The 19711-nt window shown below is 42.5% G+C and overlaps 1 protein-coding gene across 3 annotated transcripts in view; it reads right to left on the bottom strand.

Moving 5' to 3' along the window:
- LOC126334791 (uncharacterized) overlaps positions 1 to 19711 on the bottom strand; it is a 176137-nt gene that overhangs the window by 51562 nt on the left and 104864 nt on the right. For all 3 annotated transcript variants that reach the window (XR_007564777.1, XM_049997415.1, XM_049997417.1), the window contains one exon: positions 11984 to 12143. Coding sequence is in view for 2 of the 3 variants with exons in the window: in XM_049997415.1 (XP_049853372.1) it covers positions 11984 to 12143 (160 nt within the window). In the remaining variant the exon portion in view is untranslated. The remainder of the gene's footprint in view (positions 1 to 11983; positions 12144 to 19711) is intronic.

The raw sequence follows: 19711 nt of genomic DNA, 5'->3' as shown, positions 1-19711 counted from the left end.
AAATGGCAAGGAAAGCTTTTCTGAAGAAGAGAGATTTGTTAACATCGAGTATAGATTTAAGTGTCAGGAAGTTGTTTCTGAAAGTATTTGTATGGAGTGTAGCCATGTATGGAAGTGAAACATGGATGATAAATAGTTTAGACAAGAAAAGAATAGAAGCTTTCGAAATGTGGTGCTACAAAAGAATGCTGAAGATTGGATGGGTAGATCATATAACTAATGAGGAGGTATTGAATAGAATTGGAGAGAAGAAAAATTTGTGGCACAACTTGACTAGAAGAAGGGATCAGTTTGTAGGGCATATTCTGAGGCATCAAGGGATCACCATTTTACTATTGGAGGACAGTGTGGAAGGTATAAATCATAGAGGGAGACCAAGAGATGAAAACACTAAACATATGCAGAAGGATGTAAGTTGCAATAGGTATTGGGAGATGAAGAATCTTGCACATGATAGAATAGCATGGAGAGCTGTATCAAACCCATCCCCAGACTGACGACCACAACAACAACACTTTATTTTCCTTGTTACAATCGATATGTGCTAGCTTTCAATGTACAGTTAATGTTACTTTTCTATTAGAAACATTTGAAATTACAAAATACTTGGCACACTTAAAATCTCTCTTCTTAATTTTACAATTTAATGCAATTTATTAAATAATGATATAAATTGGTGGAAAGTCATTTGCCAAGAAAATCTGTAAACACTCTGGAATATTGTTGGTGCCATAGAATGGATGGGTAGATGTGGGCATGCCTCTGATGTGATCAGACATATTTTTATTTTTGTTAATAACAATGCAATTTTCAGTTTTGTTGAAGTGGAAATTGTAAAGACAGTGTGATATAGAGAAATGTGAAAGAATGAAAACTACAGAAACAGAAATTACTTCTCAGGCAATATTTCAGCATTACTGATGTCAATTGGAAACTTGAGAACCTACAATGTTGAAAACTTCACCTTCAAGAATCAGCCGCAAGATGTGAAGAACTGGAGCCAACTACGAGTAAAGGAGATAAGTGAAAAGTTTATTGTACATCTTACTCCTCTTGAAGCTCATTAAAAGAGGTAAATATGAAGTCCGTGAAAAATGATGTGAGGGAGGTATAGATTACACCACCTATGGTGGGAGCAGGTAGTATTGCTAGCGAGTCACATGAACCTGTGGTGTGAACTGGCAGTATTGCTAGCCAATCATATGAACATGAACTTTGAATAGTGGACAAATATAAAGGCATCAGCTGCTTAACTCAGTCTCAGAGCCATTATTTGATGTTGACTCTACTGTTGCCCTCTGCTGTTTACCTTAACTGATTTAGATTTGTGCTGATGAGCATGTGGTTTTCACCATCACAAGACTAAATAGAACATCGTTTAATTTCCATACACTCTATTCCATTTCAATACATGTGCATAATGGAGAAGTAGTGGTTGGATTCATATCAGATTAAGTCAGCAACTATTGCATAGTAATTTCTAACTGGAACTGTGCTTCAATTAATTTAATATTATGAAATATTACTGCTTGGTTTTAAGGTCTAATAGACAATTTTAATTTAATGTCGCAGAAAATTTATTTGGGTTCAAAAATTGTGTTGACCCTAAAGTAATGTGCCCTCATAAAATGCAATGTGTTACTTGCAACATCTATACCTGCATCAGCAGAGTATGTATGTGGCATGTTGGCTTTCGCAGCTTTCCCTGCATCAGGTTGAATAGGATATATCTTTAATAGGTATAAATAAGACATCAGGTGGATGCAGGCACATTTCTTGTAGCCTGAACTTCACAAGGATATAGTGACACCTATTGCATAAATGGGTTGGAAGCTGAAGTAGTATACATACAGGCCAGGGCATTTTCTAGTGTGCAGCTTTCTATGTGGACTTAACCACTGACCAGTTGACAAACCCTACAAGCAGACAGATTAGATTAGATTAATACTTGTTCCATAGATCATGAATACAACACTTCGTAATGATGTGGAACGTGTCAGGTTAATAAAAGATGTCTGTACAAGAAATTACATTACACAAAATATTGCATGACACTAATGATTAAGTTTTTTTTTTTTTTTTTTTTTTTTTTTTTTTTTTTTTTTTTTTTTTTTTACTTAGTTTATATCTAAAAATTCAGCCAATGAGTAGAAGGAGTTGTCATCTAGAAATTCTTTTAATTTATTTTTAAATGTTAGTTGGCTATCTGTCAGGCTTTTGATGCTGTTTGGTAGGTGCCCAAAGACTTTTGTGGCAGCATAATTTACCCCTTTCTGTGCCAAAGTCAGATTTAACCCTGCATAGTGAAGATCATCCTTTCTCCTGGTGTTATAGGTATGCACACTGCTATTACTTTTGAATTGGGTTGGATTATTATCAACAAATTTCACAAGGGAATATATATATACTGTGAGGTTACTGTGAGGATCCCTAGATCCTTAAATAGATGTTTGCAGGATGACCGTGGGTGGGCTCCAGCAATTATTCTGATTACACGTTTTTGTGCAATGAATACTTTTCTACTCAACGATGAATTACCCCAGAATATGATGCCATACGAAAGCAGTGAATGAAAGTAGGCATAGTAAGCTAATTTACTGAGATTCTTATCACCAAAATTTGCAATAACCCTAATAGCATACGTAGCTGAACTCAGACGTTTCAGCAGACCATCAATGTGTTGCTTCCAGTTTAACCTCTCATCAATGGACACACCTAAAAATTTTGAAAATTCTACCTTAGCTACAGACTTCTGTTCTGAGAAACAGTGGACAATAGTAAGTTTTACCACCCCCATGGTAAAACATGCTAGTGACTTGTTCTTTCTGCTCCCCCCCCCCACCCTATCTTCTTCTTACTTCACATTGCTGCACTCTCACCTTCACAAGTAATCAATGTTAGTTTGGTCTATGAATCCTCACCTACAAAGTTGTCTCTGCAGTCTCCTTGCCTCCCTATCCTGTCCCTACCCTGTTACCACCCTCCCCCCTCCCACCACCATCTTCTTTAGATTATTGTGTGCAACATACTACCATATGTGCTTGCATCAGCAAATCCCTTTATTCTGTTTGTTTCCTTTTCCCCTTGCTTCCTTGTTGTTTATATATTTATTACCTCCGCCTAAAATAACCCGTCTCCCCAAATGGACAATAGTGGTGGAGCAAACTAGCTGTAGGTGCATAGTACTTGGGGGTCTGTGTGCTCTAAAGAGAAATGCAAGTGTATAAGCTGCATTGCACTTTTCTCTTTAAGTTATTCCTTTATGTGCCTATCCACATTGTAATCTTACCCTCCCAAACATCACTATTAAATTCACTGTCTTAGTATCTTCACTATTTTCAAAAGCTTCAAGAGGAGTAACATTACAAAAGAAGAACTTTTTTCTTATCTTGATTGTCTCGTTGTTGTTATCGATGGCTCAAAGTCTTGCCTAGGGGTACATTCTTGCTGCTGAAAATTTTGATTTAACATTAATGGTTCTTGTTTGCACTAAATAACTGTTGGAGATTTGCCTGTTGCTTTGAATATTAGTTGGCCCCTACATTTCCGTGAAATCATTTTTTCTTTACTCAGCATTTCACAATTAATATGTCTCTGATCTTGTCCAGTGCTTTCACATGGCTAATTTCACATGTTGAATCAGCTATTATATTTCTTCTGATATTCTTAGAACATCAGCTATTTCTTCTTCTTCTAGGTTTCCAATTTTAGACTAAGATAAGAAAGTTGATACAGGTTCCACCACTTTGTTCGCAGCCTCCCCACGGATCTCCTCTTCAGAGATTTATAATGTAGCACTTGCTTTGGGATCCTGGTCTCCAATATACAAGGGTCGTCAACAAAGAAAGTTCCATTTCTATTTCTATCCACAGCAGTGCTATGATCGCAGTCCTGAGAATGCTACTCTGACTCAAGGAGAAGACATGTACGCCATTTTCAGATCAGTGCTGCCTAGATGAGCTATGTAGTGCTTCTTTATAATGTCAGCCATAATTGAAAATGGGGCCATGTGTGAAATCAGATCTGTGATTCGTTTTCTAAATGCAAAGAAAGTTAAACCAAAGGAAATTCATTGCCAATCTGAGAGGTTTATTCAGTGGTTAGAAGATGGGTCAGACTGTTCAATGAAGGATGTGATCAAGTGCATGATGAAGAATGAAGTGGATGCCCATCTGTGGTTACTGATGAACTGGTTCACACAATTAAAGAGAAGATTAAGCACAACTGTAAGTTTACACATAGTGCCCTTGCTATGGAAGTTACACAAATGTCACGATCACTAATTCATGAAATAGTTACTGACAAACTGAAATTTCAAAAACTTTGCTCATGTTGGGTACCCAAAATTCTTACTGAGCAACACAAAAAACAACAGATGGACAGTGCACTTCAGTTTTTGACATGCTACAATGGTTTTCTTTCTTGGATAGTCACAGGGGATGAAACTTGGGTATCGTATGACACCCCTGAAACAAAACAGCAATCAGTGGAATGGAGGCACAGTTTATCCCCAACAAAGGTTAAGCCTAAGCAAATCTTGACACCTCAAAGAGACATGTGCATCATTTTTTGGGACAGTAAAGGCATTTTGCTGATTGATTTCTTACCACAATCAATGCATATGGTTATTGTGAGACCAGAGGTGTACGGCCAGTGTAGGAGATCGCTCTCCACACCATGATGCCAGGTGTTGGCCCTGTGTGCCTCGGTCATATGCAGTCCTGATTGTGGCGCTCACCTGCACAGCGCCAAACACGCATACGACCATCATTGGCACCAAGGCAGAAGCGACTCTCATCGCTGAAGACGACACGTCTCCATTCGTCCCTCCATTCACGCCTGTCGCGACACCACTGGAGGCGGGCTGCATGATGTTGGGGCGTGAGCAGAAGACGGCCTAACGGTGTGCGGGACTGTAGCCCAGCTTCATGGACACGGTTGCGAATGGTCCTCGCCGATACCCCAGGAGCAACAGTGTCCCTAATTTGCTGGGAAGTGGCGGTGCGGTCCCCTACGGCACTGCGTAGGATCCTACGGTCTTGGTGTGCATCCGTGCGTCGCTGCGGTCCAGTCCCAGGTCGACGGGCACGTGCACCTTCCGCCGACCACTGGCGACAACATCGATGTACTGTGGAGACCTCACGCCCCACATGTTGAGCAATTCGGCGGTACGTCCACCCAGCCTCCCGCATACCCACTATACGCCCTCGCTCAAAGTCCGTCAACTGCACATACGGTTCACATTCACGCTGTCGTGGCATGCTACCATAGTTAAAGACTGCGATGGAGCTCCGTATGCCACGGCAAACTGGCTGACACTGACGGCGGCGGTGCACAAATGCTGCGCAGCTAGCGCCATTCGACGGCCAACACCGCGGTTCCTGGTGTGTCCGCTGTGCCGTGCGTGTGATCATTGCTTGTACAGCCCTCTCGCAGTGTCCTGAGCAAGTATGGTGGGTCGGACACACCAGTGTCAATGTGTTCTTTTTTCCATTTCCAGGAGTGTATATAGAATGTGTTCCTTTCATTCACTTCTATCTTATCTTTCTCCAAACCCATGGTCACTTGTCATGTCATATGTAGTGAAAATATACTCAGAGGCAGCCAGTTGAAATTCATGAGATCAAAGTGATTTTTACTACTAGTATTTGGCCAGCAAGATGGTGGCATAAAGTTTAAGATCACCAAACTCTTTGCCAAGCTGTGGCTTAGCCACAGCCTGGGGAATGTTTCCAGAATGAGATTTTTCACTCTGCAGCAGAGTGTGCGCTGATATGAAACTTCCTGGCAGATTAAAACTGTGTGCCCGACCGAGACTCAAACTCGGGACCTTTGCCTTTTGCGGGCAAGTGCTCTACCATCTGAGCTACCGAAGCATGACTCACACCCAGTCCTCACAGTTTTACTTCTGCCAGTATGTTGTCTCCTACCTTCCAAACTTTACAGAAGCTCTCCTGCAAACATTGCAGAACTAGCACTCCTGAAAGAACGGATACTGCGGAGACATGGCTTAGCCACAGCCTGGGGGATGTTTCCAGAATTTGATTTTCACTCTACAATGGAGTGTGCGCTGATATGAAACTGGCAGAACTAAAACTGTGAGGACTGGACATGAGTTGTGCTTCGGTTGCTCAGTTGGTAGAGCACTTGGGTGCGAAAGGCAAAGGTCCCGAGTTCAAGTCTTGGTCAGGCACACAGTTTTAATCTGTCAGGAAGTTTCATATAAGCACACACTTTGCTGCAGAGTGAAAATCTCATTCTAAAAATAATATATTGATTTGGAAAGAACTAAATTTGTCAAAATCTGCTTCTGAATTATTAATTTACCAACATTCACAGACACCCAATAAACACAAAATATTATCATGCCTTTATAAATTTGTTTGGATCTCATAATGCAGTACAGTTTACTAACAACTGGAACTAAGTCTAGATCTTTGTTTCATGTGTCACAAAATTTATTTTTCCTTGGTTCATGTGTTAGAAAATTTATTTTTCCTTGATATCTAAAACCTGTGCAATGTCTGTCATCATATCACACACTGTTTACCACTATTGATCTCTAGGAAACGTATACCAACATTCTTCACACATGTAGGTTAACTTGTTAGTATATTCTCTCTCACTAGGAACCCCTTGAGTGCAAGGTTGCAAGTTCAGTCTTTAGAAAGACTTATTTGCAAGTGTTGTGTTAACAGTTATGACTGGAAAAATATTAGCTGCTAATGACTCACCATGGGCACCACATGAACAACAGATGATGAGTGTCTGAGAGGTATAAAGATCAACCTTCTATAGGATGTATGTATTACACTTCAAAAAATGGACATTGTCAACATTCAAGAAACGTTCAAAACAAGCCATTAACTTACACCATGAACGATGATGATGATGATGATGAGGTCCCATACTCCGAGGAGTGTAGAGGTCGATGCGGGAGACCTGCACCGCCGAATAGGCAAGGTCCTAATGGAGGTGGTTTGCCATTGCCTTCCTCTGACCATAATGGGTATGAATGATGATGATGATGACAACACAACACCCAGTCATCTTGAGGCAGGGAAAATCCCTGAACCCACCAGGAATCGAACCCGAGAACCCGTGCGTGTGAAGCGAGAATGCTACCGCAAGACCACGAGCTGCGGACACACCGAATGAAAAATGGTGCACCACAGTGATCACAAAAGTTCACATCATTGAGACTTTAGGTGAATCTCTTGGGAGTTGCAAACCATGCAGGACATTTGGCTAGGTATCCACACTTAAATAATGCATATAGAATCATATTTTTGTAACAAGATGGAGAGAATGTAATAACTTCAAGTTGAACAAATATATTTCAAGGAAGATGCAATACATGAAAGTCACACATCAAGTAAACAGAGTAAGACATGTGGGTTTTGCTGCAGTTTCTTAGAGGTTTGTTTACAGTTGGGCTGAGGCTGTGCTTGGCAGCATACTGCAGCCATGTCGGCTGGCGGGGACACGCCACACATTTCGTCACCATCGCACAGAGGTTGTATTTCCCCAACGTCGCCCCATGCCTCCATTTGCACTCCAGCGCCAAGAGAAATTTCAAAAGATTGAGCGATGGCTAGGACTTCATCTAGAGTCAGATTTGCCAACTGAAGGGCACATTGCCTAACTTCTTTGTCGGGCGCCAATCGGATAATAGCATCCTGAACCATGGAATAGGCGTATGATTCTTCGTGAAATTCAGTAACAAATTGACACTTTCTACTGAGGCCGTGAAGTTCAGCAGCTCTAGCATGATAGGATTGATTCAGTTGTTTTTGACAACAATAAAAGGTAACAATAGCATTGATTCAGTTGTTTTTTAACAATGATAAAAGGCAACATGAGAGGCTACTGCATGCGTTTACTTTTGAAAATAGACGGACAGAAGTGAGCACATTTCAGCAAAGGAGAAAGACGCAGGGTCTTTCAAAGGAGCCAATCGAAACAACAACCGATAAATTTGAGGTGAAATCCATGAAAGGAACAGAGACTTACATGTTTGTTCATCCACGACATGAAATGCCAAGAAATGCTGTCAAAGACGTATTTCGTAATCAGACCAGTCTTCTGCTGTCTCGATGTAAAGAGGAAAAGTAGGTGGAGACACCGACAAGAGATGCCCCGAATTTGATGCCGTGATGAAATAACGAATCAGATTTGTGAGCAGCATTTGCTGTTCTATGAGACCTTGCAATAGTTGCTCTAAAGTAGCCATGGAAACATGTGGGTCAACGATGGAAAAGAAAAATCTCTTTCTCGTCGCCAATTGTAATAACTTCAAGTTGAACAAATATATTTCAGGGAAGGCACAATACATGAAAGTCACAGATCAAGTAAATACAGTAAGACATGAGCACACTTTAACAGTCAGATCATAACTGAGTCCAAGTCTAGCGGCCGCTGGCTGCCTGGCCACTTAGGTGGCACTGCTGCTGCATGGCTGGCAGACAGGGCCACATGTAGAGGACACGCGTAACTGCGGGGCGGCACTTTGAAAGATCAGCGACTCACAACACTTTTCCCTCCTTCGAATATTTTGCACAGATCTTGATGGAGGTGGCCTGTAGATTGCTAACGTCCATAGGTGTTGTATGACTGGCCATAAAGTCTTGAGGCGGAGGCTTCCCATATGGATGGAAGTGTCCCTGTTTATAACAGGTCGAGATGGCAGGAGACATAGGTGTCGAATCTGCCGTGGCCCCGTGCACCAATCTGCCCATTGCGGCAAGTCCGGTTGTTATAACAGGAGACATGGGCGATGTGTCTGCATCTGTAGGAGAAGGAGGCGAGTAGAGTTGCTCCAACAGATGATGGTCATCTGTTTCCTGCATGTGCATGTCTCCTGGTGCTGTCAGTTCTTGTGCTGGCACCGATATGAAAGTGAAAGGACTGTGTTGTGGGTAATGAGAGAATCCATTATCCCCAGCATCAGGAAGCCAAAGGTGGTGTAGCGGCATCTGGAACATGCGTCGCCAGCACACGAGGCCGAAGCAGGTCCGAATGACGCACTGCAACACCCGTGCCTGGGTTTCATACAGGCGTCCACTTTGGCCACCTGCCATATCCCCGTACCCATACAAGGTCGTCGGCGGTGAACCGGCTAAGCGAAGGCACCCGCGGCCATGAGTCATCCAGCACCACCATTTGACTGTGGATGGAACGGAGGGGCTGTGACATGCATGACGCCGTGACGGGCAAAAAAATCTGCAAAATTGGAAGATGCAAATTGTGGATCATTATCAGTAACAAGAGTAGAGGGTAGGCCTTCCAAAGAGAAAATGCGAGCTAGAGCATTGGTGGTTGCCGAGGTGGTAGGCCACGTGCAACGGACAATGAAAGGAAAGTCAGAGTAGGCATCAACAACGAGAAGCCAATAAGTACCTAAAAAAGGTCCGGTGAAGTCAGCATGAATACGCTCCCAGGGCTTCTCAGGCATAGGCCACGGCGACAAAGATCTCTTTGGGGGGGTGGACTGTGACGCACAAGGGCTGCAGGAGGCAACCATGTGTGCGATTTCAGAGTTGATGCCAGGCCAGTACACATGACAGCGCACCAGAGATTTTGTGCGAGAGACATCCCAGTGCCCTTAGTGAAGGAGGTGCAAGACCGAAGTACGCAAAGATGCAGGTACCTCAACATGTGGTGAAGCATTTTCGGTGGAATGGAGGATAACACCATCCCTAGTCGTGAAGTGGTAATGCAAAGCATAGTAATTCTGCAACAGATCAGAAGTCTTAGTGGATGGACGATCTTGCCAACCCTTCTGAATACAGCGTAAAACCCGGGAGAGGGTAGGGTCAGAACCCGTGGCAGCCGCCAGCCGGTCCCCGGTGATGGGGAACCCATCCACAACCCACTGCTCGGCAACATCCAGGTGGAAACACAAAAGTTCATCCCTATTGAATGCCAGATCAGGGCCCATGGGAAGGCGAGACAGTGCATCAGCATTCGCATGTTGAGCCATCAGCCAGAAATGAATCTCATAATTGAAACGAGACAAGTAAAGAGCCCAACGCTGTGGACAATCTTCTCGTGAATGTTTCATAAAACACCGTGACATGAAGGAAGTTGCCATGAGTTTTGCTGCAGTTTCTTAGAGGTTTGTTTACGGTTAGGTCGAAGCTGTGCTTGGGAGCGTACTGCAGCCACGTCGGCGGGCGGTGACGTGCCACACACTTCGTCAACATCACACAGAAGTTGTATTTCCCCAATGTCGTCCCATGCCTCCATTTGCACTCCAGCGGCACGAGAAATTTCAAAAGACTGAGCGATGGTTAGGACTTCATCTAGAGTCGGATTTGCCTACTGAAGTGCACATTGCCTAACTTCTTTGTCGGACGCCGATCAGATAATAGCATCCCGGACCATGGAATCAGCATATGATTCTTTGTGAACTTCAGTAACAAGTTGACACTTTTGAAAATAGACGGACAGAAGTGAGCACATTTCAGCAAAGGACAAAGATGCAGGGTCTTTCAAAGAAGCCAATTGAAACAACAAACAATACATTTGTGGTGAAATCCATGAAAGGAACAGAGACTCACATGTTTGTTCATTCGCGACATGAAATGCCAAGAAGTGCTGTCAAAGACGTTTTTCGTAATCAGACCAGTCTTCCATTGTCTCGTTGTAATGAGGAAAAATAGGTAGAGATAATGACGAGAGACGCACCGAATTTGATGCCGTGACGAAATAACGAATCGCATTTGTGAGAAGCATTGCCTGTTCTATGAGACCTTGCAATAGTTGCTCTAAAGTAGCCATGGAAACATGTGGGTCAACGATGGAAAAGAAAAATCTCTTTCTCGTCGCCAATTGTAATAACTTCAAGTTGAACAAATATATTTCAGGGAAGACGCAATACATGAAAGTCACAGATCAAGTAAATAGAGTAAGACGTGTGCACACTTTAACAGTCAAATCATAACTGAGTCCAAGTCTAGCGGCTGCTGGCTGGCCGGCCGCTTAGGTGGCGCTTCTGCTGCATGGCTGGCCGACAGCACCGCATGTAGAGGATGAGCGTAACTGTGCGGCGGCACTTTGAAAGATCGGCGAGTCACAACAGAGAATTGGTGGGATATGATGGCATACAACTGAAACTGAAACAGTCTGCAGTGGAGCATATCATGAAACTGGCTATCTTTTAAGGCATAGCTGCAGATAGTGCGATAATATGTTTTATAGCCATGTAAAAAAGAAACATATGAGGCTGAATTTGTCCAGTGGTCCAGATGGTATGAACTCCAATGTCACACACTTTTCAGGAAGAATAGTTTGCTCTAAAGGAGTATGACATTTATATGCAGCCCAGGAATCAAGTAAAAGCATGTTCTTTTTAACAGCTATTGGCAAAAAGCAGTGCTCATACCATAGTTGTAGTTCTCTTACACTCATTTCCCTGCTGTGACTTAAATATTCCCAATTGCCCTTACAAGATAATGTACACGAGAAACAATGATAGGGGGCAGAGCACCTCCAACTTCTTGCACCACAATAAATAACTTTCCAGCCTCCTAACCATCTAGATTAAAAGTCAGCATAATTGTACATGATTGTGTGCAGTGAACAAAGGTATGACTGAGGTGGTGAGGCAGTGACGAATCCAAGTATCAAAATTCTTTTATAAAATAGGTTGAAAATTTGATGACTGGATGCAAACAGTGCTTAAACTCTCAAAATGGCTAATTGTGAAAATGACATCCTTCTGCTTAGAAGTAAAATACTCTCCATTTTGAGTTACCTGACCTTTGCAATTTTCAAAATATTAGAGATTCTACTTTATTCTAACCCTTTGGGCCTATGTCAATAGTTCCAGCTTTGGTGATTGTTAAACACGCAACTCCTTTACTACTCAAAATGTTATTGAAAATACTTGTGCAAACTTAAAGAAATGCACTACCATGAACAGGGTAATATGGGGGGTTGTGTCAATATTTGATAGAACCCATGAACTAATTTCACTTACCTGTGATGTTATAATCTTGGCTCTCTGCTCCAGTGGGAGTTGCGAGATGTCACGTTTTGTTGTGTCTAGTCGCCACCATGCTGCTTCAAGTTCTGCATATTGCATAAATTTGAACTGTGGCGTCCTACTTGTACTTGCATTTGCAGTGACACATTTTGATCTGAAAACATCAATAGAATTTCTAATCAAAATAACAGTTAATTCATAGGGGAGCTCACCAAAGAACCTTGAAGCTGAGATTCCCACCATTTTCATCCAAGAAATTGATAATTCTGGAGGATGATATACAAAATTTTTGGAGGAGAATTTGTGGCATCTCTTTAACCTCTCTGCTTATAACACTTCTCACTAACCGTTGGCCTCTACTTCTTTCTTGTTTTGAAGAAATATGAATAACAGAACCTCATTTGCTTACAATTATTGGCTCCCAAGTCTATGTTGAACATACCTTTTTGTAATGGTTCTGCTTCATTTTGAAATAATATATTTTCACAAAAGTTATCTAATATTGTACAGTACCATTAAAGGGTTGAGGATTTTATGCAGCACACAAAGAAATATTGTAGAGAGTATCACTAAGATCAGACAAGAAGTCTGTCACTGGAAAAAAAAATGAGAGGCAACTTCAAACAGACAACTTTTCTCTTATATTTATAACTAAATAAGACTGTAATGTTTTATTTTAGACTGAGAAATTAACTGCTAAATTTGATCCATGAAAGGATTTAAAATATTGACATAATAAAGGAGAGATCAGCATAACAAATGAGAATGTTTCTTGGTGGAGACAGCAGAATGGTAGAGGAGACTCAAGAGTGAGTCCTTTCTAACAAAAGCAGACAGTATATTGCCAGATGTGAAATCTCACCACTGTGTGGGTGAGATATGGGACAGCAATAGTAACCAGCAGGTGGTTACTGGCATGGTCTGGTGAAGGAGGAATGCAGCACCTGGTACCATTTGACATGACCATCACAAATTATGTAAGTGCTGCCACCATAGTGACCCCATCCAGGATTACTGGCTAATTCGCTCATAACTCATAGGCTATGAGGATTATATGTGTATTAGTCTTGGAAGTAAATATGGCTGCCGTTTGCTACATCATCTTGTGAAATGAAACCTGTAGATTCTCACCTATAGTAGATCAATGAGTGGAGTATAGATAGGGGGAAGGTAGGTCTTTGGACAGATGACTTAATGCCACACAAGAGAGAAATGGTGCAGAGGATAGAGGAAAAAGAGATGTAGGAAGAGGAAGACGGAGTGAGAAAGAAGGGGGAAATTTCATCTAAAATTACACCTACATCTACATTTATACTCCACAAGCCACCCAACGGTGTGTGGCATGCGGCACTTTACATGCCACTGTCATTACCTCCCTTTCCTGTTCCAGTCATGTATGGTTCGTGGGAAGAATGACTGCCAGAAAGCCTCTGTGCGTGCTCGAATCACTCTACTTTTACATTTGTGATCTCCTCGGGAGGTATAAGTTGGGGGAAGCAATATATTTGATACCTCATCCAGAAATGCACCCTCTTGAAACCTGGACAGCAAGCTATACCACAATGCAGAGCGCCTGTCTTGCAGAGTCTGCCACTTGAGTTTGCTAAACATCTCCGTAACGCTATCACACTTACCAAATAACCCTGTGACGAAACACACCGCTCTTCTTGTTTGAATATTCTCTATCTCCTCCATCAACCCAATCCGGTACGGATCCCACACTGATGAGCAATACTCAAGTATAGGTCAAACGAGTGTTTTGTAAGCTACCTCCTTTGTTGATGGACTACATTTTCTAAGGACTCTCCCAATGAACCTCAACCTGGTACCTGCCTTACCAACAATTAATTTTATATGATCATTCCACTTCAAATCGTTCTGCATGCATAATCCCAGATATTTTACACAAGTAACTGCTACCAGTGTTTGTTTTGCCATCATTTAATCATACAATAAAGGATGCTTCTTTCTATGTATTCGCAATACATTACATTTTTCTATTTTATGGGTCAGTTGCCACTCCCTTCACCAAGTGCCTATCCGCTGCAGATATTCCTGCATTTCGCTACATTTTTCTAATGCTGCAACTTCTCTGTATACTACAGCATCATCAGCGAAAAGCCGCATGGAACGTCTGACACTATCTACTAGGTCATTTATATATATTGCCAAAAGCAATGGTCCCATGACACTCCCCTATGGCACTCCAGAGGTTACTTTAATGTCTGTAGACCTCTCTCCATTGAGAACATCATGCTGTGTTCTGTTTGCTAAAAACTCTTCAATCCAGACACACAGCTGGTCTCATATTCCGTAGGCTCTTACTTTGTTTATCAGGCGACAGTGCGGAACTGTATCTAACTCCTTCTGGAAGTCAAGGAAAATAGCATCTACCTGGGAGCCTGTATCTAATATTTTCTGGGTCTCATGAACAAATAAAGCGAGTTGGGTCTCACACAATTGCTCTTTCCATAATCCATGTTGATTCCTACAGAGTAGATTCTGGGTTTCCAAAAACGACATGATACTCGAGCAAAAAACATGTTCTAAAATTCTACAACAGATCGATGTCAGAGATATAGGTCTATAGTTTTGCGCATCTGCTCAATGACCCTTCTTGAAGACTGGGACTACCTGTGCTCTTTTCCAATCATTTGGAATCTTCTATTCCTCTAGAGACTTGCGGTACACGGCTGTTAGAAGGGGGCAAGTTCTTTCGCGTACTCTGTGTAGAATCGAATTGGTATCCCATCAGGTCTAGTGGACTTTCCTCTGTTGAATGATTCCAGTTGCTTTTCTATTCCTTGAACACTTATTTTGATGTCAGCCATTTTTTTGTTTGTGCGAGGATTTAGAGAAGGAACTGCAGTGCGGTCTTCCTCTGTGAAACAGCTTTGGAAAAAGGTTTTTAGTATTTCAGCTTTACACGTGTCATCCTCTGTTTCAATGCCATCATCATTCCAGAGTGTCTGGATATGCTGCTTCAATCCACTTACTGATTTAATGTAAGACCAGAACTTCCTAGGATTTTCTGTCAAGCCGATACATAGAATTGTACTTTTGAATTCACTGAACGCTTTACGCATAGCCCTCCTTACGCTAACTTTGATATCATTTAGCTTCTGTTTGTCTGAGAGGTTTTGGCTGCATTTCAACTTGCAGTGAAGCTCTCTTTGCTTTTGCAGTAGTTTCCTAACTTAGTTGTTGAACCACGGTGGGTTTTTCCCAAACCTCCCTCCCTTTTTTTATATTCCTATTTACTTCCATATTCAGGGATGCTGCAATGGCCTTATGATCACCGATTCCCTGTTCTGCACTTATAGAGTCAAAAAGTTCAGGTCTGTTTGTAATCAGTAGGTCCAAGATGTTATCTCCACAAGTCGGTTCTCTGTTTAATTGCTCAAGGTAATTTTTGGATAGTGCGCACAATATAATGTCACTCGATGCTCTGTCCCTACCACCTGCCCAAAAAACATCTGAGTGTCCCAGTCTATATCTGGTAAATTGAAATCTCCACCTAAGACTATAACATGCTTAGAAAATTTATGTGAAATGTATTCCAGATTTTCTCTCAGTTGTTAAAAAAAATGGCCCTGAGCACTATGGGATTTAACTGCTGTGGTCAGCAGTCCCCTAGAACTTAGAACCACTTAAACCTAACTAACCTAAGGACATCACACACATCCATGCCCGAGGAAGGATTCGAACCGGCGACCATAGCGATCACATGGTTCCGGACTGTAGCCTCTCAGTTGTTCTGTCACTAATGCTGCTTGGTCAGGAGGTCGGTAAAAGGAGCCAATTATTAACCTAGCTTGGTTGTTGAGAGTAACCTCCACCCATAATAATTCACAGGAATTCTCCACTTCTACTTCACTACAGGATAAATTACTACTAACAGTGACAAACATGACACCACCGGTTGCATTCTATCTATCCTTTCTAAACACTATCTGTGCCGTTATAAAAATTTCGGCAGAATTTATCTCCGGCTTCAGCTAGCTTTCCGTACCTATAAAGATTTCAGCTTCAGTGCTTTCTATCAGCGCTTGAAGTTTTGGTACTTTACCAATGCAGTTTCAACAGTTTACAATTACAATACCAATTGCTGCTTGGTCCCCACATGTCCTGACTTTGCCCTGCACTCTTTGAGGCTGTTGCCCTTTCTGTACTTGCCCGAGGCCATCTAACCTAAAAACCGCCCAGTCCATGCCACACAACCCCTGCTACCTGTGTAGCCACCTGCTGCATGTAGCGGACTCCTGACTTATCCAGCGGAACCCGAAACCCCAACACCCTATGGCGCAAGACGAGGAATCTGCAGCCCACACCGTCGCAGAACAGTTTCAGCCTCTGATTCAGACCCTCCACTCGGCTCTGTACCAAAGGTCCACAGTCAGTCCTGTCGACGATGCTGCAGATGGTGAGCTCTGCATTCATCCCACTAGCGAGACTGGCAGTCTTCACCAAATCAGATAGCCACCGGAAGCCAGAGAGGATTTCCTCCGATCCATAGTGACACATATCATTGGTGTCGACATGAACAACCACATGCAGATGGATGCACCCTGTACCCTTCATGGCATCCGGAAGGACCCTTTCCACATCTGGAGTGACTCCCCCCGGCTGAAGATCAGTATCAGCTGGAGACAGAGCCTGAAACCGGTTCGTCAGACAAATTGGGGAGGCCTTCCGTTCAGCCCTCTGGAATGTCTTTCACCCCCTGACATACATTGAGACGACCCCCCACTCTACCATGGGTGAGGGGTCAGCCTCAATGTGGGCAGTATCCCGGGCAGCCACAGCCGTAGTCCGATCAGGGGATGCGTGGGATGAGTTGGCCATCCCTGACAAACCCCAGCCCCATCCGGACGCCCACAGTGATGCCCATTGGCAACAGCCTCAAGCTGTGTGACTGAAGCCAACACTGCCTGAAGCTGGGAGCGAAGGGATGCCAACTCAGCCCGCATCCGAACACAGCAGTTGCCATCCCTATCCATGCTAAAACTGTTGTGCAAAGAACATCTGAACTAATCTACAGAGAGCACAAACAATTTGACACAAAATTTAAATGGTTATTAAAATACAAGATTGCCTAGTAAATGCAGTAATGCTGCTACTTCCACACTGCTGACACACTGCTTGGCGGCAGAAGGAGACAATGCGATTTTACACTATTCAGGTACTAAAACGCGATGCTGCAACACTCAAATATTATAACATGCCCGAAATTAATGAATTAAACAATGCAAGTACCCAAAAACACACAAAGAAATTAAGAATTAAACTATGTAACAAATAAGTGACCTAAGAGTATATGACTACTGCTGGCAGCTGCTTATCCAACAGCAGCAGGGAGAACACTGGCTGTGACCAACCAACACTGGCCGTTCAAAACAAAAACAGAAGACAGACGACTATGCGAATTTACACTATTCAGGTACTAAAGCGCAATGCTACAACTCTCAAATACTATAATACACCTGTAATTTATGAATTAAACAATGCAAGTACCCAGAAACATGCAAAGAAATTCACAATTAAACTATGTAACAAATAAATGAGCTAAGAGTATATGATTACTGCTGGTAGCTGCTTATCCAACGGCGGCAGGGAGCACACTCACATGGTTACAGAGAAACATGGAGATGAGAGAGAGACAGGAAGGGGAGAGAGAATGGAGGGTTTGAAAAGGTGGAGAGGAGAGAGGAAGAGGTCAAGAGAGAGAATGTCCGTATTGAGAGGAAGAGGGGAAGAGTGATGGAAGAAGGTAGTCCACAATCTGGGCAGAGAAGGAATGTTGTGCAAAATGACAGAAGAGAAAAAGGAGAAAGCTGGAACAAGTTAGTGGAGCTCCTGAACAGGGGGACTGTAAGAGTATTGGGTATGGCAGACAGATAGTTCCCATCTGTGTAGTTCAGAGAAACTTGTGCTGTGAGCGAGTATCAAAGTGGCCCATGTAGTGAAGCAACTGCTGAAATGATTTGTGTTGTAGTGTGCAGCATGTTCAGCAACTGGATGATCAAGTTTGTAGTTTGCCATGGTTTGGCAGTAACCATTCATATGAAAAAACAGTTGGTTACTTGTCAGGCCCACATAGAATGCTGTATGCTAATTGCTGATACACAACACGGCTCCTTTCACATGTGCCCCTCCTTTTATTGGGTATGAAATGCCTGTGACTGGACTGTGGTAGGAGATGATGGGTAGGTATATGGGACTAGTCTTGCACCTGAGCTGACCACTAGGTAATGTACCATATGGTGCACTACTGGGAGTAGGATTGGAATTGGGATGGACAATGATATGCCGTAGATTGGGTGCGAGGCAGAAGACTACTTTGGGAACTGTGGGAATAATCTATTTATTCATTTATTTGCTGTTTTCTTTTAAACCATTATCTGGATGATCTTGGAATTTTGATAGGATATTTGTCATGTTAAGGCGTGACAAGAGGTAGTTGGAGGATGTAATTGAGCTTTTTTAAATTAGGGTGATACTAGGTGACCAGAGAAGTGCTGGTCAATTGCTGGCTGAATCCCTTTGTGTATTGTTGTGCGGCATATTTGGCAACTGGATGATCTGGTTTGCAATTTGCTCAGTTTGGAGGTAGCCATTCACATGAATAAACAGTTAAGTTACTTGTCATATCCACATAGAACACCATGCAATAATTGCAGCATACGTGATATATAACATGGCTGCTTTCACACTTGAACCTGCCTTTTGCTGGGCCTCTCTCTCTCTCTCTCTCTCTCTCCCTCTCTCTCTCTCTCTCTCCCTCTCCCTCTCCTCCCTCTCCTCTCCTCAACTCTTCTCCTTTTAAACCCCTCCATTTCTCCCTCTTCATCTTCACCTTTCCATGACATTTCCCCCCTTACCTTTTTCCCCTATTTTTTCTCCCCCCCCCCCTCCCCCACCTCCCTCTCCCTGTGTCTCTCTTTGTTCTACCCTCTATACTCTTTTCATCTCACTGTGTAGCCAAAGAGCCATCTTTTCAAAGACCTGATTTCCTGCTACCTCCTCCCCACCTCCATCAGCTAAGGCAAGAGTTTCCAGCAATCATTATCAATACTCAGTCTTGCTGTCATCACAGGAGTGAGCATTTGGGTGTCTGTGTGGTTGTGTGTGAAAGTCTGTATTTTTGTTAGAAAAAAACTATTGCTCTAAAGCTAGTGGGAATGCCATTTTCTCTTACAGGTTTCTGTGCATCAATCTGACATAGGTTATTGGTTGCTTTTCCCTTATTTTACATACTGCTCCATCCAGGAATATTCATTACTGAAACCTGCAGCTTGAAAGACTTGGTAGAAGGACAGTTCATTAAGTGATCTTAATACTGTAGCAATAGTTCAGAATTTAATTTACATAAGCTACCCTGCTTGTTGAGGTACCTCATTCATTCATTAAAGGTATTTCAACCTATGAGTCATTATCGCCCTAGGTCTTTATAAACCACTGACTTTGTCCCCATGACAAATGCCCATTCAGAGTATTTAGCAGTGAATGATATCAATGCAGGTAATGAGCTGCTTTGCATCATCTTGCTAGACTTAGCTCCAGGAAACTGTCTCAATTGCACAGACTTTCTGCCTACATAGAACTGTGGCTGGCATATTTTAAAATAATAGACTGAACTGCCCAAATTATCTTTCATTTAATTAATTCTGTCACTGTTCTAACTTGCTGTTTTGACATACATACTTAATTATTGTTCCTTTC

This window comes from Schistocerca gregaria, chromosome 2 (assembly GCF_023897955.1).
Source record: "Schistocerca gregaria isolate iqSchGreg1 chromosome 2, iqSchGreg1.2, whole genome shotgun sequence".
NCBI classification, from domain to species: Eukaryota; Metazoa; Arthropoda; class Insecta; order Orthoptera; family Acrididae; genus Schistocerca; species Schistocerca gregaria.
This window is presented reverse-complemented; position numbering and strand designations above follow the sequence as displayed.